The sequence below is a fragment of the Pleurodeles waltl genome, chromosome 9, assembly GCF_031143425.1.
Source record: "Pleurodeles waltl isolate 20211129_DDA chromosome 9, aPleWal1.hap1.20221129, whole genome shotgun sequence".
Taxonomy (NCBI): domain Eukaryota; kingdom Metazoa; phylum Chordata; class Amphibia; order Caudata; family Salamandridae; genus Pleurodeles; species Pleurodeles waltl.
This window is the reverse complement of record NC_090448.1, coordinates 289826139-289841494: the sequence shown is the minus strand read 5'-3', so window position 1 is coordinate 289841494 and position 15356 is coordinate 289826139. Positions and strand designations below refer to the sequence as shown.

Here is a 15356-nt window from a genome sequence, read left to right as displayed (position 1 = left end):
CGAAATTTGAAGAACAGTACATGTAACTGGAAAGGTGAAGATACCTGCCAAGCCATGCTCTTCACTGGTGAGTGAAACAGGACAGGCTTGGGGGTGGGGGCTGTCAACCTCATGACACGGGCACTTGAGCACAGAGTAGAGGTGTTGGGGCTAGGACCCAGGGAAGCACCGAGCAGTGGAGAACTGTTAGTAAGGGCCAAGCAAAGGAGAACAAGTGATAGGATATGCACGCCCCCAGGAGGCACCGCCAACCTGCTCTGTTTAAAAAGGCTCGGGGAGGGGGGGGGAGCGTAAGTGACTTCGGACGAGAAGGCAGAGAAGAGGGGACGGTCGGACGGTCGGTAGAAGGTATGGACCAGGAGGATCAGAATGGGATGGGCTGGTGAAGAACGGGGTGATAAGGGGATAGGAGGGTGCATGAGGAGAGAGAGAGAAGAAGCGGTGGAGGTAGAGGAGAATCGTTCGGTGAAGGGGCGGTGGGAAGTGCAGAACAAAGTGTGAAATAGAGACAACAATACAAATTGAGAAGAGAGCGAGAAGTGGGGGGCGATGAAGCAGACAGGGGCAGGAAGGAGATGGAAGAATGTCAAGGGAGGGGGAGTGGCGGCAGCACACGGGAGGGGCAAAGCTGACCGCACCGGGGTAATGCTCGGATGAGCGGTCCTTGTAGCGCCACAGCTGGGACCCCGCAGGGTTCATGTGGTTATCAGCGGAGAGGGGCGCAGTCTGCTCAGCTCTCGGTCTCTGCACTGCCGGTGCAGGGTCGCCGCGAGGGAGGGTGGGCGCCCGGTCCCTGGGGCAGCGGTGCAAGAGGAGACGCGCCTGACTGGGGGACGCGGGATAGGACACCAGTCTTGAGAACACGGACCACTCAGGTAAGGCGGGGTCCTGTTATGATGACAGCTTGTATAGCGCTTACCGCGCTGTTCCAACGCATTCCAAGCGCTAAAGGTGGACACAAAAGAGAAAGAGGGATACATGCTAGGGAAGGGAATCCCATGGAAGTAGGTCGGAAGGTCCGGGAGGAAGAAAGGAAGGGCTCGTCGTTATCATGCTGGTTGCAGGGTAGCGCTTCCACCACATAACACGGTTTTGCAGCGCTAACGAAAAATACTTCACTCTTAACTTAGGACACGGTGTTAGCGGGCCTCTTCTTCTACTTAGGCTACGAGTTCTTCCTCTTAGTGCCTATAAAAGTTGGTGGAACAATTCGACAGGATTGTGTAATTTGCGTCAGGGAGGGATCCGCGATTTAAGACATATGTTTGACATCTGCCATGCACTTTCAGCTGCGCGCCTTCAATATATATTTCCGTTATGTTTTAAATTTGGTATGACAAGTGCAGATGAATTATTAAGATTTAAAAGATCTCATCCAAACGAATTTGTATATTCCAATGTATTAAAAATCTTAAGCTCTTTTATGAAATTGTATTCATTGGTTTTCTAATTTTTGATACCCTATTTTATATTGTTGATCCCAGTTGGGGTCTAAATCAAGAGCATCTTTTTGAGGTTGGCGTTACAGCGCTGGCAAAGAGAAGTAATGGGAAGGAAGGAGGAAAGGGCTCCCGAGGTGGAAGAAGAAAGAGAGAAAAGCCACTGATATAAAAAATCATGCGAACTCAGATCAAGACTGATTCTACTACTGCAGTCTGATGGAACTGCCCCCCCCCCCCTTTAGAATTAGTACTCATCTTCATAAAAATCTCATAACCTTGCCATTTTTTATAGCCCAGGTGACAAGCTGAATTATCGTTGGCACTCACGTACCGTGATTTTTTTATGAATTCGTTGGTCTTCTCTTCACTGTGCCAGCTGCCCAGCGCGAGACATCGCCAGTCTATTGTCTGGAGCTCGCGCACTTCCTGAGGCACAATCAAAGCTTTATTTGCCGATGGTGGGGCGCGACCGAGAAAGCACGAGAGGCTCATAAACCACCCGAGCATCTTTACCTTAGAAGGGATGCTGGTTTCAGGCACATGCCTATTTACCCATCTAACTAGCTCCTTTCTGACTACTGCTAGCTTTGGCAACGAAGTGAGTTGAAGTCCCCGAGGAGTGAACGCCGTGCTTAGGATCATACAGTGTGACTAAGCGGGGCAGCCAGGATTAGAACTCACTTTGTCTAAAATCACATTATGTGACGAAGTGGAGAATCCAGGACTGGAATACCTGTGCTTGGTCCTACAGCCCACAGCTCAATGTCCACGGCATCGCATGTGCCGACTCACAGAAATTCACTAACAGTCGAGTAATACCACCCGCTCCGTACTCGAGAGATACAATCCCTTCTCAAAATGCGTGACACCCTCCACTCTAAATGGCTCTTCTCACACATCAAGCGTGAAGAGCCTCTGTTGGTAGAGCGCATTGTACAAGTGTGTTCAATCACTCCCTCCACCATAGGTTTTCATGTATGACCCCTCTCGTCTGATGTTTATCAGGAATCGATCTTTATTAATGAAGACAACTTCTTAGTTAATTAAAATAAACAAATGAAACTTTTAACTTGTCTAAATGTTAATATATTAACGCACTGACCAAACAAAAGCCCCTTCGATATATCTTCTTTATCAGTGTTCGTGTGCAATGTACCACCCAGGGAACAGGGTGCACGTGCATAAAGGTATGACGAACGCTACAGACATCTTCGTTGCATACATTAAGGGCACACGCAGTTAAACACAATGCTCATTTGACAGATGCGAAAACTCACTCTGTGAAGCTAACACACATACCCTGATTACAACTAGAGGGCTCGTCCAGTTATGGGTTCAAACTCCTGTTTGCCCCATATTGGGATTCGAAGACAGGCGATAACTCCTACTGCGCTAATTTCACATATTCTATGTGCCAGTTCACAAACTGTATCATGGTCTGTGTGCAGACAAGTCTACTTTAGGAAAAACCGGGCAAGATTCTTGTTGGCAGATCATACATTTCTCCTCTCCTGTAAAGCTTTCCAGTGAACAAACAGCAGTTTTACCAAAAAGGGAATTAGTACTGTAATTGCATTTGTAATTTGTATATATATACACCACTTACTACCCCGATGAGTCATTGAAGCGCTTTTTGGCGAGTAGCATGCTACTGTAGATGAAATGACGGTCAAAGTCACAGCAAGCTTTGAAACAGTTTACAGGAAACATCTGTTATGTTGCACCTTAACGTTTAATCGTTTATGGTTTTTATAACCGCCTTTGTCCTCCTGTACATCTCCGTTAGGACATGCATTAATAAATGAAACAAAATGGTGCATATTTAAATAAATCCAAGATTTATAAAAAATCACCTGTGAGAGTCTGAAGGCATTGAATTGTAGGCTCGGGGAGATTAAGGCCCTCATTCTGACCTTGGCGGGCGGCGGAGGCCGCCCGCCAAAGTCCCGCCGTCAGGTTACCGTTCCGCGGTCGAAAGACCGCGGCGGTAATTCTGACTTTCCCGCTGGGCTGGCGGGCGGTCGCCTTCAGACCGCCAGCCAGCCCAGCGGGAAAGAGGCTTCCACGATGAAGCCAGCTCGGAATCGAGCCGGCGGAGTGGAAGCTGTGCGACGGGTGCAGTTGCACCCGTCGCGTATTTCACTGTCTGCGCAGCAGACAGTGAAATACATGTAGGGGCCCTCTTACGGGGGCCCCTGCAATGCCCTGCCAGTGGCATGGGCACTGCAGGGGCCCCCAGGGGCCCCGCGACCCCCCCTACCGCCATCCGGATCTCGGCGGTCCGACCGCCGGGATCTGGATGGCGGTAGTGGGGGTCGGAATCCCCGCGGCGGTGCAGCAAGCTGCGCCGCCGCGGAGGATTCAATGGGGCCGCGGTACACTGGCGAGACCCCGCCAGTGGTGCCGGTCCGACCGCGGCTTTACCGCCGCGGTCGGAATCCCCATTGGAGCACCGACGGCCTGTCGGCGGTGCTCCCGCGGTCCTCCGCCCTGGCGGTCAAAGACCGCCAGGGTCAGAATGACCACCTAAGTGATTTGCCCAGAATCACAGAGTGTTGAGCTGATGCCAAAACTCAAAGATGGTTCTTCCAGCTTCGAAGTTGGCAGCTTCGGCCTTTAGGCCACAATCTCTCCCTCAGCACTATACTGCAAATGTAATTGTGTGGTTGAAATACAGCAAATTATTTACCTTACTAAAGGTTAGAAAAGACTACTTAAGGATGGGGAACATGTGTGAAACTCCTTGTCGCATCTCAAGATCAGACATGCAGAGATCTGCCATTATTTACTCTCTTCTTTACTTTTGAACATGTAAAGTTCTAAAGTGTTCATGTTTATTCCCTGAGGCAAACCAGGAGCTGGATTACCAAGGAGTTAAATGAGTGTTTGCACCAATCTTGTGCGGCTTTATTTTTGCATGGGTGGATATTTTGTCGCCAACTATCTCAAGGCTGTGTTTTCTCTTTTGCATTCTTCATAGTCGTGCTCACCGTCTCGGTTTGTGTCAGACGTACACCATAGAGGTGCACCTCGGTACACACCATGGCAGTAAACCCAAGACTTAATCAGGCGCCGGATAGTTCTCATCGTATGCCTGTTGACGGTATCCTTTGAGACACTGGTTAATATGGAAGAAAGATGTGTGTCCTGCTGTGCCAACTTCAGACGTTAGACAACTGCTCAGAGCCAGTACTCTGTTGGGTGAAGAGGTCTCCACTCCTTGCCTGAAATATCCAAACTGCCCTCCCTAAAGTGGAACAGTCTAAATACATGAAACCATGTAAAGGTTTCTTAAAACAGGTAGCCTGGTCTTTTCCATGTGAGGAAGTATCTTCACCTTGTGTAGGATGTCAATTCTGTATGGCTCATGGTGGCATCGTGCTAGGGTCATTTCAAAGTGGGATTTTAGTATATAAGTTCATTGATTCTGAGACTTGCTTTGAGAGATAGCCTGTAAGTCTTACCTCCTAATTATCCATTTAATCCTTGTCATGTCTCTGGAGACTAGCTCTTGAAGTAAGGGGAGACCTAAATCACTATCTCTTTGCACACGTTTTATGATGGCAGCCATTGCTCCATTCCTTTCTGCCATGATGCAGATCTGCACTGTTTCTACTACAGTATTTCTCCACTTTCAATTCAACCAATCCCGTCCTGTTTTGATAGGATCCATGAGTTTAATTTTCACAGGTGTACAGGTCACATTTAGATCGTCCAGGAAACTCTCAGCACAAACAATTTCCACTTGATGTAATGGAGATCTGGGCGTGGATGGCCGACCATTGGCTCAAACTAAGGCCCCTATTTATACTTTTTGACGTGAAACTGCGTTAGCGCAGGTTTGCATCAAAACATTTACTGCCGGCTAGCACCATTCCTGGACGCCAGCCGGGCGTCATATTTAAGGAATGACACTAGCCGGCGGTAAGGTACGATTAGCGTAAAAATAAATGACACAAAACGGGGTGGAGGAGGCGTAGGGGAAACAGGAGGTTGTGCGTCAAAGAATGGCGCTAGTCAGGTTAGAGTAAAAAAATGACTCTAACCTGACTAGCGTCATTTTTTTGATGCACAACCCCCATGGACATGACTCCTGTCTTAGTAAAGACAGGAGTCATGCCCCCAGCTCAATGGCCATGCCCAGGGGACTCATGTCCCCTTGGCATGGCTATTGGGCACAGTGCCATGTAGGGGGGCCCAAGTCAGCCCCCCCCATGGCACTGTGAAAGAAAAGTAAAAAATACCTACCTGGACTTACCTTGGATGGGTACCCCATCCTTAGGTGTCCTCCAGGCGTGGTCGGGGTGTTCCTGGGGGCAGGGAAGGGCACCTGCGGGCTGCTTCCATGGTCTCCGACCATGGATATGATCCCACAGGTTCCCTAACGCCTGCCCTGACCCAGGCGTTAAATAATGGCGCTAAGCAAGCTTAGCGCCATTATTTGCGGCCCTTCTCCTCCCGTGCATGATTTTTGCATGGAAGGATAAATAAGGCGCAAAGGCCTTAGAGTAATTTTTAGCCGGGAATGCCTACCTTGCATCTCATTGACGCAAGGTAGGTTTTCACGGTATAAAAACAATGTTAACTCCAATATTTTGATGCTAGACGGGTCTAGCATCAAAGTATAAATATGGTCTTAAGTTTGCGCCGGATTTGCATAAAAAAATTATGCTAATCTGGTGCAAAAATGCCCCTAAGCATTCATAAAATGGCGATCACGGCTTGAAGTGGGGAGCTCTGGGAGCTAGCTTTCTGACCTGAGACATACGTAGTAACACTGACACCTATCAAAGGAGTCACATTTGTGAATCTGATATTGACACGCTGATGCTTTTGCTGACCTCCTAAGCTAAATGAGTTCTCTCTTGTGCTTTTATTAAATCAAGGTCTTTCACCCTATTGTTCCATGCCTGTCTGTTAGCGACCACATTTTGACTGTCACACAGATTGAAAGATGTCACCTTAATGTGGCATTGCCCTCTATCTGGGCGAGCTAAAATATCTTACAAACCAGCTTCTGCTCATTTTCTCTGTGGTATCCAGAAGTGTGAAACCACCCTGCCATAGTTAGAAGTAGTTCATTAGCTTCTGGCTCCTCCTCAGTGCCCTTGAAGTTGCACTTTAATAGTCACCAATCCATCTATAGTTTTGTGCTGTAAAAAGTTAAACATTCTGGATCATATTTAAAAAAAGTTGTGCTGCACCTAGTGCAGCAGCACCTTTCTTGCACCCCTTAGTGCCCCCCTAATGTCACCATGTGTGCACCATATTTAATATACGGTGCACCATGGCAGTAGTTAGAGAACTAGCATCAGAATTTTTGATGCTAGTGTGGCATCAATTGGAGCCTCCTTTTCACACCTACTCAGAGCAGGCATTAAGAGTGCCGAAAGAAATGACGTAAAAAAATCTCTTCAATTTCTTTGCACCATTTGTTTGGCCACCCTAACGGGGGAATGCCCCCTTTGCGTACATTATGCCTGTAACACAAAGGGTTACAAAGTGGCGCGATGCATGCATTGCGCCACTTTGTAAATATGGCGCAGCGTTTTTGGCCACCTAACGCCACTTTAGCGTAAAAGAATGGCGCTAATGTGTTGTCAGAATGGCACTAGGCCCTCTTAAATATGGGCCTCAATTTTTGTATATAGCAATTAGAACATTACTGCTCCCAAATGATGCTGGATATGGGATCTGAACAATAGGATGAAGAAGTGATTTCCCCAAGATTACACAAATACTGTACAGATGGCAAGCACAAAATAGAGACATTATTTCTGGAAAGGAAGCCTGAATTTCAGTCCACAAGACACGTTGTGCTAACTCATTTACACATATACACAGAATGGGAAAAACCCTTTGATACTTAAGGGCATTCAGCAACACCTGAAGATTTGCATCCAACTTTGTTCTTTAGACATAAGAAAAGGGATCAGGGTGAAGGAACCTAATCCTTCTCTTTATCCCAACAGTATAGAATGGTCTGCTGCTTGATTACGCCTGTTATCTAATTGTAAGTGCTTCATTTACAAGGCCTGTGGCGCACGGCGGCGCAGCAAATGCCTTGCTGTGCCACCCTGCACCACCGTGAAATTGCAGAAATGTGTCGTATCTACAAAATACAGCACATTTCTGTCCTCTTCCCCTGCACTGGCCCACAAATTGTTGCCATGTGCCAAATTCGGCCCCCTTGCACATTGTGCAAGAGTGCCTGTGTTGTGGAGATGATTGTTTATCTGCAGGAAGAGACACTTTCCTACACAAAAGCAATCAGAAGAGGGAAAAACAGGGAGAAATAAATATATTTTTCCCTGTTGCATCACTCTTGCCCCACCCCTGAGGTAGCATAGGAATCTGACGCATTCCCAGACTTGTAAACCTGGGAATGCGTCAGATTCCTTCGGGTTCCATGGGTGTTGCATGGGCATACCTCAAGCAACACCCATGGAATGCCCCTCTCATGCAGTGTTATGCGTGAAAGGGGTCCATATTTACAAAGCCATTAAAAACCATGCAAGGTAACTTTGCATGGCCTTGTAAATATAGGCTGGCACACTGCGCCACTGAAGTGTTAAAAAAATAAAAAATGACACTCTGGTGGTGCACTGTGCTACTAGGTTCTTGTAAATGAGACCCTAAGATTTTTCCTAAAAGATACAACAGGGCCTTTGGCCTTGCTGCAACCCCCCTGTGCCACCGGAAAAGGGCAGAAATGTGCCATATCTACAAAATACTGCACATTTCTATCCTCTCCCACGGTGCCGGCGCCCGAATTGCTCATATGCGCCAATGGAGGCACCCTTGCACGATGGTGCAAGAGTGCCTGCGCTGAGGGGAAGACTGTTTTTGTGCAGGTAGAAACACCTTCCTGCACAAAAACAATCCCAATAGGTGTTTTCCTCTTTCTATATGTGCAGCAGAGTGCAGCACACATATAAAGTCGAAAAAATGGAGCTAAATAAAGATATTTCTCCCCGTTGCGTCACTCTTACATCACCCCTGAGGTGGCAGAGGAATATGAAGCAGTCCCAGACTTGTAAATCTGGGAATGCATCAGATTCCATCTGGTTCCATGGGTGTTGCATGGGAACACCTCAAGCAACAACCATGGAACTCCCCTTTCATGCAGTGTTATGCATGAAAGGGGTCCATATTTACAAGGCCACGAAAAGCCACGCAAGGTGGCTTTGTGTGTCCTTGTTGAAATGGGCTGGCACACTATACCACCGAAACGTAAAGAAATGACCCACAGGTGGGGCAGTATGCCACCAAAATGTTTTTTGCCTTGAAACCTTAGCTGTCATTTCTTGCCGACCTGCTGACACCTTCCACTGTTACACAGAATTCATCAGGGTGTACTTCTGACTTGCAAAACAAGAAAATGCCACCCCACATCACTATACATTTTAAAAATTATATTGGCTACAATTTAATAAAATGCTTTTAAGCCAAAAGATTGCCATTATTCCTGTTCTAAGTATTTGAAACAAAGTTCCTCTGCAAAGTTTTAGTTCTCAAATATTGACGGTTGACATGAAGTGGGTAAGAAAGTGATTGTGCTTTATTACGTTAGGTTGGACATAGAGATGGTTGAGAATAGATAAATTAATATGTTCACTTTATTTTCATTTGATTTATTGTAGCCCGTAACACTTCTGTTCACTAAAAACTTCCACTTGGGGTAGATAAGGGTATTGAAGCACAGGGTCACTTTTTGACCAGGCTTGTGCACTGAAGTGGAAGAGCTAGGATTCAAACTCAAATCTTTATTAGTCCTGCATTCTCAATCCTAGCCACGTAGTCCACATTCTGTCCAGCATTGAGGCATAGAGGTCTCAGACACTGACATCTCTCTCTGAGGTGGTGTAATTTTTAACGTGTGCAGAGACACTATGCACCCTAGCCATAATCTTTTACAGAGGTGGGGTAGAGCAGCATTCTGTGCCTCTCATCCATGGTCTAGATAATGCTGTCAAGTTCTGAGCATTGATTTCCTTTTTTCTTTTTTTCTCTTTAGTGCAATCCTAAGAATCACTGTCCTTCAACATTGAAGCTGTGTATGTTCCTGGGATGCTGCTGGCATGACTTTCCACCCAAGACTGCTTTTGCTCCCCGCATATTGGATACTTGGCATTAGCCCATCAGGTGAATGGAGAACATAACTGGAAAAAATGGATCGGAGGAGCTTGGCATACTTCTCCCCTTCTCGGGGAGCTCCATGTTACAAGATGTATTTGGGACTGTCCTCATGGTCGCACTGAACTTAACAGCCCTATTGGCCAACCTCTCGGTCATTGTGGTCATTCTGAAGAACCCAATGCTGAGGAAGTTTGTATTTGTGGGTCACCTCTGCCTGGTTGATCTCCTATCGGCCATCCTCCTCATGCCACTCGGGATCGCTTCCAGCTCCGCATGTTTCAATGTGGATGAGTTCACTGTGATAGAATGCCAGTCCTTCATCTTCCTGAATGTCTGTTTCATTAGTGCCTCCATTCTGACAGTTTCCGCCATCAGCATTGAAAGGTATTACTACATTGTACACCCAATGAGGTATGAGCTCAGGATGACACTTGGCCTAGTGGGCACAGTAGTCTTTTTTATCTGGGTGAAGGCCATCTTGTTTGCTGGCTTCTCCTTATTTGGGTGGTCATCTCATCTGAGCGACTCTGGTCTCAGACAGTGCTCTGCCTATTGGAGCCCTAGCACATTCAAGAGCATTTTCATCATTGTCTTCAGTATCTTTTGCTTCATGCTTCCATCCATCGTCATAATCACTGTCTACTGCAGTATCTACAGGGTAGCCCGAATGGCATCACTCCAGCACGGACCAGTGCCCTCTTGGTCATCAAACTCCCGTAGAAGGTCCGACTCTGTGCACAGTCAAGTGACAATCATCACAACTAGGAATCAGCCACCCCGGCTGTCTCCAGAACGGATCTTCGGAGGAGGAAAAGCTGCTGTCACTCTAATTATCATTGTTGGGCAGTTCCTGTTCTGTTGGCTTCCATTTTTCTCCTTTCACCTTCACTTTTCATTCAATCCACCCTTGATGGACATAGGTCAAGGAGAAGCAGTGGTCACATGGCTGGCCTACTCCTCCTTTGCCATCAACCCTTTCTTATATGGCTTCCTGAATCGCCAGATTAGGGAAGAGCTGTCTAAATTGGGTCAACACTTCTTCAAAAGGCCTACAAGCCAAGAGGTCTCTAGCCAGGAAGCCTCTGTCCACGAGAACTTCCTGCAGTTCCTGCAGAGGACGAACTGTACCATGGAGACAGGTTCCAGCTACATTAACTACAGTCCCAGGAACACCTTCGATCACACAATCACTGGCATCCGAATCCCAGGACAGATCCCAGAGGATACATCCTGAACTGGATTCTGATGTGGGGAGATGGCGAGGGTGGGTGAGAGTGAAGCAATAAACTCAAGGGCATTCATATTAAACATGTGTGAAACACATAGTATGTTTACTACTTTTTGAACCGTGTACATTGATTTAAATAATCTCCTATTTTTAGAGCGACTCCCTATACTTGATTGTATAATGTATTTCTATAATATGAATAGTTTCCATCATCAAGAAACCTTCCTTCTCTTATAAGATCCTCCATCATCAAAAAGTGTCACTTAACCTGTATCTCCCATGGCACTTCTTTTTGAAATGCACAGACAGATTTCTATAGATTACCCGAAATGGTTTATCCGTAAATGCAGGAAGATACTGTCTATTGAAAAACATTCTCTCAGTTTGTGCCTGCGATAACCCCCATGCCAATCCCCTTCATTAGATTTTCATACTTTACTTACAAATTCTACATGCACCTGCCCCTGTGTCATTCTGGGCCTTATTGTTTGGCCTCAGTGGAATTTATAGTAGTTAAAGGAAACCATTGCAACCACACTTGATTAAATATGGCTGACTGAATAGTCAAAGGGATCAAGAGTACGGTTTTGGAGACCCTGGATAAGTTGGAAAAAGATACTCCATTGGTTGCCGTGCTTGGCCTCAGTTGTGGGTGACCTTGCAGCTCTCAATGGGAGTGGGCAATTTACGTGTCTGGGTGGCTGATGGTGTGTCATTGAGACTTGTCCCTCATGCTCCTTGTTTAATTTCCAGAGCCGTCCTGTATGCATAGGTGCTAGAAGTAGGGGTGCAGGAGGTGCTGCAGTACCTGCATAATAACAATGCTGGAGTCCAAAGGGTCAATGAGTAATAAAGAGGCCTCTAAGTTTTGTTTTTAACTTCTCACATTTGCTAATTATTTAAAGAGGTCAAATGTGAGACAGTCTTCTGAAAAATCGCTGGTTATTCTTCTCACATGGAAACTGCTGTTTACTTTCCTTTCTCTGACTGCAAGGTGATAGGGTTTTGTGATGCGAACTATGCGATGATCTTGTTGGGGTTTAGGGAGTGTGAAAGGAAAGACTATATGATGTCAATTTTGTTCTAGCACAATGCAATTCACATAAATATTCCCAGAAGTCATTGTAAATTGACTCTTTAAATATTTCAAAATATATCAGCAGTTAGGAATCACAAATAAATAACTTTTTTGTAATTTTGAAATGTGAAGAAAACATAGGGTCCGATTCAGAGTTTGGCATACGAGTTACTCCGTCACAAACGTGACAGATATTCAGTCCGCTGTATTACAGTTTTCATAGGATATAATGGAAATGTAAAACAGCGGACGGGATCTCCGTCAAGTTTATGACAGAGTAACCCCATGCACCAAACTCTAAATCATGCCCAAATATTTTAATTACAATGAAATTAATCAAGACAGCTCACTTGTGTGATGTGGAAATGATAATTATTCACTGAAACCGGATTTACACGAATTATTGTTTATACTATCTATTTAGTTTTTTCAATAAAGGTGATGTCTAAGCAAATTTAGTACCCATTTCAATGAAAAATATGCTGTCTGTAAATAACAGTGAGCCACCACACCATGCTTTAGTAATGTATTTGGGACAAATCTCTCCATAATGCACCAATAGCTAGATACTACACCCTTGCCACCACTCTCCTGCTGAATGGGGTTGATTTCTTTGCTACATTTGTTCTTTGTTTGACTCTTAGATTTTCTACAGTTTCTATCACTTTTATGATGTAATATTAATGACTGCACTCCCCTCTAAAAATTGCCCCAGAACCACTGCCTGCGTGTGGTCAAAAGTCTACATTTATAGAGGCTGAGACGTCCCACTGTGCTTTAGAGTAAGAGACAGATTCTCAGGTATGATTTGTTCCAGGAACCTCAATATAGTGAAGAGGAGACACAGTCAGGGGCTTGTAAACAGATCTGTACAAATCACGATTTTTCAAGGCTTAGAAACGTTGTGGAAAGGCCCTCTTTTAAAAAATATATTCACTTGGGTAACACTTTACATGCTTTGTGTCAAACAATAAGAGGTACAGGGATCCTCAACATACACATTTTTCATTTGTTATACAGTAGAACCACTACTGACATTTATCTACTATCGGGAATATAGTTGCCAAAATCATCACTCTTCAGTCTTCCTTTCGACTTCAAATGCACTGTTATAGCAACTGTTGTGTATTATCTGTATTATCTGGAAACTGTATTGCACACTGTTAGACCTGTCAGCTCTTGGCCTGGTTTCCCCTGTACTTTTTGCTTTTGACTTCCTGTTTTCGATCCTACGCTGAATTTAGTTTTTGCTGGTCTTAGGACTCTGGGCACTTTACCACTGCTGACCAGTGCTATAGTGCAAGTGATCTCTCTTTAAATTGTATTGGTTATTGGTTTATCCATGATTGGCGTATTTGATAAACGAGGAAGTCCCTAGTTAAGTACACTATGTGTTCCCAGGACCTGTAAATCAAATGCTACTAGTGGGCCTGCAGCACTGGGTGTGCCACCCACACGAGTAGCCCTGTAAACATGTCTCAGACCTGCCCCTACAGTGTACGTGTGGGCAGTTTTAAACTGCCAGTTCAACCTACCAAGTGCACCCACTTGCCAGACCCAAACCCTTCCTTTTACTACATGTAAGTCACCCCTACGGTATGCCCAAGGCAGCCCCGCGGGCAGGGTGCAGTGTATTTATAAGGTAGGGCATGCACTGATGTGTTTTACATGTCCTGATAGTGAAATACTGCTAAATTAGGGTTTTACTACTGTAAGGCTTATCTCGCCCATAGCTTAACATGGGCATTGCCTTTAAATATCTTTTAGGTGTAATTTCCCATTAGTAGCAGATAGAGATATGGAGGTTGGGGTCCCTGAACTCACAATTTAAAAATACAACTTTTGGTGAAGTTGGTTTTTAGATTGTAATTTTTAAAATGTCACTTTTAGAAAGTGGACATTTTCTTGCTTAACCATTCTGTGCCTCTGCTTGTCTGCTGGAATACACGCCTGGGTCTAAGTGACAGTTGGGCTCTTTGTGAATTTACTCTAGACAGTCACACAAGGGGAGCTGAGGTGTGTCCTGCATATCCTGATGAGTCTTCCTTGGCTAGAGTGGAGGGAGGAGCTGATACTTGCACCTGAATAGGGCTGTGCCTGTCCTTACACAAAGCAGTCTTCAACCCCCCTGGAGTGTGTCTGGAGCCAGGACAGGAAGAGGCAGGGCCTTGTGCACTACAAAGACTTTCCTCTGACCTTTGCTTACTTCAAAGGCAGAACTGAGTATATGTATTGGACTGCTGACCCCAAAACTTCAGAACACTCCTTGACTCATGACATTCTGCAAGGGAGAAGAGCTGGATGCTGGAGGAGGCCCTGTCACTCTGCCCCTTGCTTTGCTGTGCTGGCCTGCTGCTGCTACTTCTGCCCTGGAAGTGAAAGGACTGGACTTTGCTTTCTACATCCTGCTTCCCAAGGTTCTCCAAGGGCTTGAACTGAGCTTGCCTCCTGTTGTAAAGTCTCAGGGACATCAGAGACTTCATCTGCCAGTGCCTGGGCTCTTCTACTGAGAGTCCTCACTTGATGGTGACCTGAATTAAAGGCCACGCACTGAGGCCAGTGTGGCAGAAAAATCAATGCAGCATACACTGTGGCAGAAAAATCAACGCAGCGCCTGTTTCGTATCTGCAAAATCACTGCATCGCCTGTTTCAGCGCAGATCCATTATTGCTGTGTGTCTGGATTTTCCACGCATCATTCCTGAGCATCATTTTCTTCATCGATGCTGCACCTCAGTAAGGAATCAATGCATTGCCAGCCCGGCTGGAAAAGAAGCCACGCAGCACCCTTCCGGTGGGAAAAGAACTGACGCATCACTAACCCGGCTGGAAAAGAATCCATGCATCACCTGTCCAGTAGGGAAATAATAGACACATTGCTTGCTTCTCCAGTGCATCACCTCCTTTTCGGCAAGCATCATCTTTGTTTTGAGTCATCCACGGTACTGTGCGTTATAAGGATACAATCACTGTTTCTTCAGGATTAAGACTCCTTTAAACCTTTAAAAAGTGATAGCTTTACTTGTGTTAACTTTAATAAATATTGGCTAATTTTATAAACTGATATGAAGTCCCTTTGTGATGTTTTCACTAGGTTACTTTGTGTGTGTGTGTGTGCAAATACTTCACACATTGCCTCTGAGATAAGCCTGCCTGCTTGTGCCAAGCTACCAAAGGGGTAAGCAGGGGTTATCTTAGCTGTGTGTCTCCCTTTCTCTGACTAGAATGAGGGTCCCTACTAGGACAGGGTGTAAACTGACTGTGAACTAGAGACCCCATTTCTAACACTGGGGATCAGCGGTGAGGATAGGACTTGCACTTGTACTTTGCTTACAGTGATTGGTGTACACTACTGTTTAATTGCAGACCATTATGCAACCGCACACCGTTTTTGTTTCTTTTTGGGTTTCTCTTGCTTTTTTTTTTAACTTTGCCACTTTTTAGCCTTATCTACAAGCTTGTCTGGGGAG

At 45.6% G+C, this 15356-nt stretch overlaps 1 protein-coding gene across 2 annotated transcripts; it reads left to right on the top strand.

Annotated features, from left to right (window-relative positions):
- Positions 1-292: 292 nt before the first annotated feature.
- Positions 293-14933, top strand: GPR62 (G protein-coupled receptor 62). Of its 2 annotated transcripts, none has more exons than XM_069206749.1 (2): positions 293-348; positions 9460-14933. In XM_069206749.1, exon 2 carries the CDS (start codon positions 9592-9594, stop codon positions 10813-10815), a length of 1224 nt encoding a protein of 407 aa, XP_069062850.1. In that variant the 5' UTR covers positions 293-348; positions 9460-9591; the 3' UTR covers positions 10816-14933. The 2 variants fall into 2 exon arrangements, with proteins under 2 accessions (XP_069062850.1, XP_069062851.1); XM_069206750.1 differs by lacking the exon at positions 293-348 and adding an exon at positions 732-875 and having other exon boundaries at positions 9460-12271.
- Positions 14934-15356: the final 423 nt, after the last annotated feature.

Coding starts and splice junctions, on each gene's coding strand:
- GPR62 (XM_069206749.1), top strand. CDS start 9,592: ATGGAGAACATAACTGGAAAAAATGGATCGGAGGAGCTTGGCATACTT.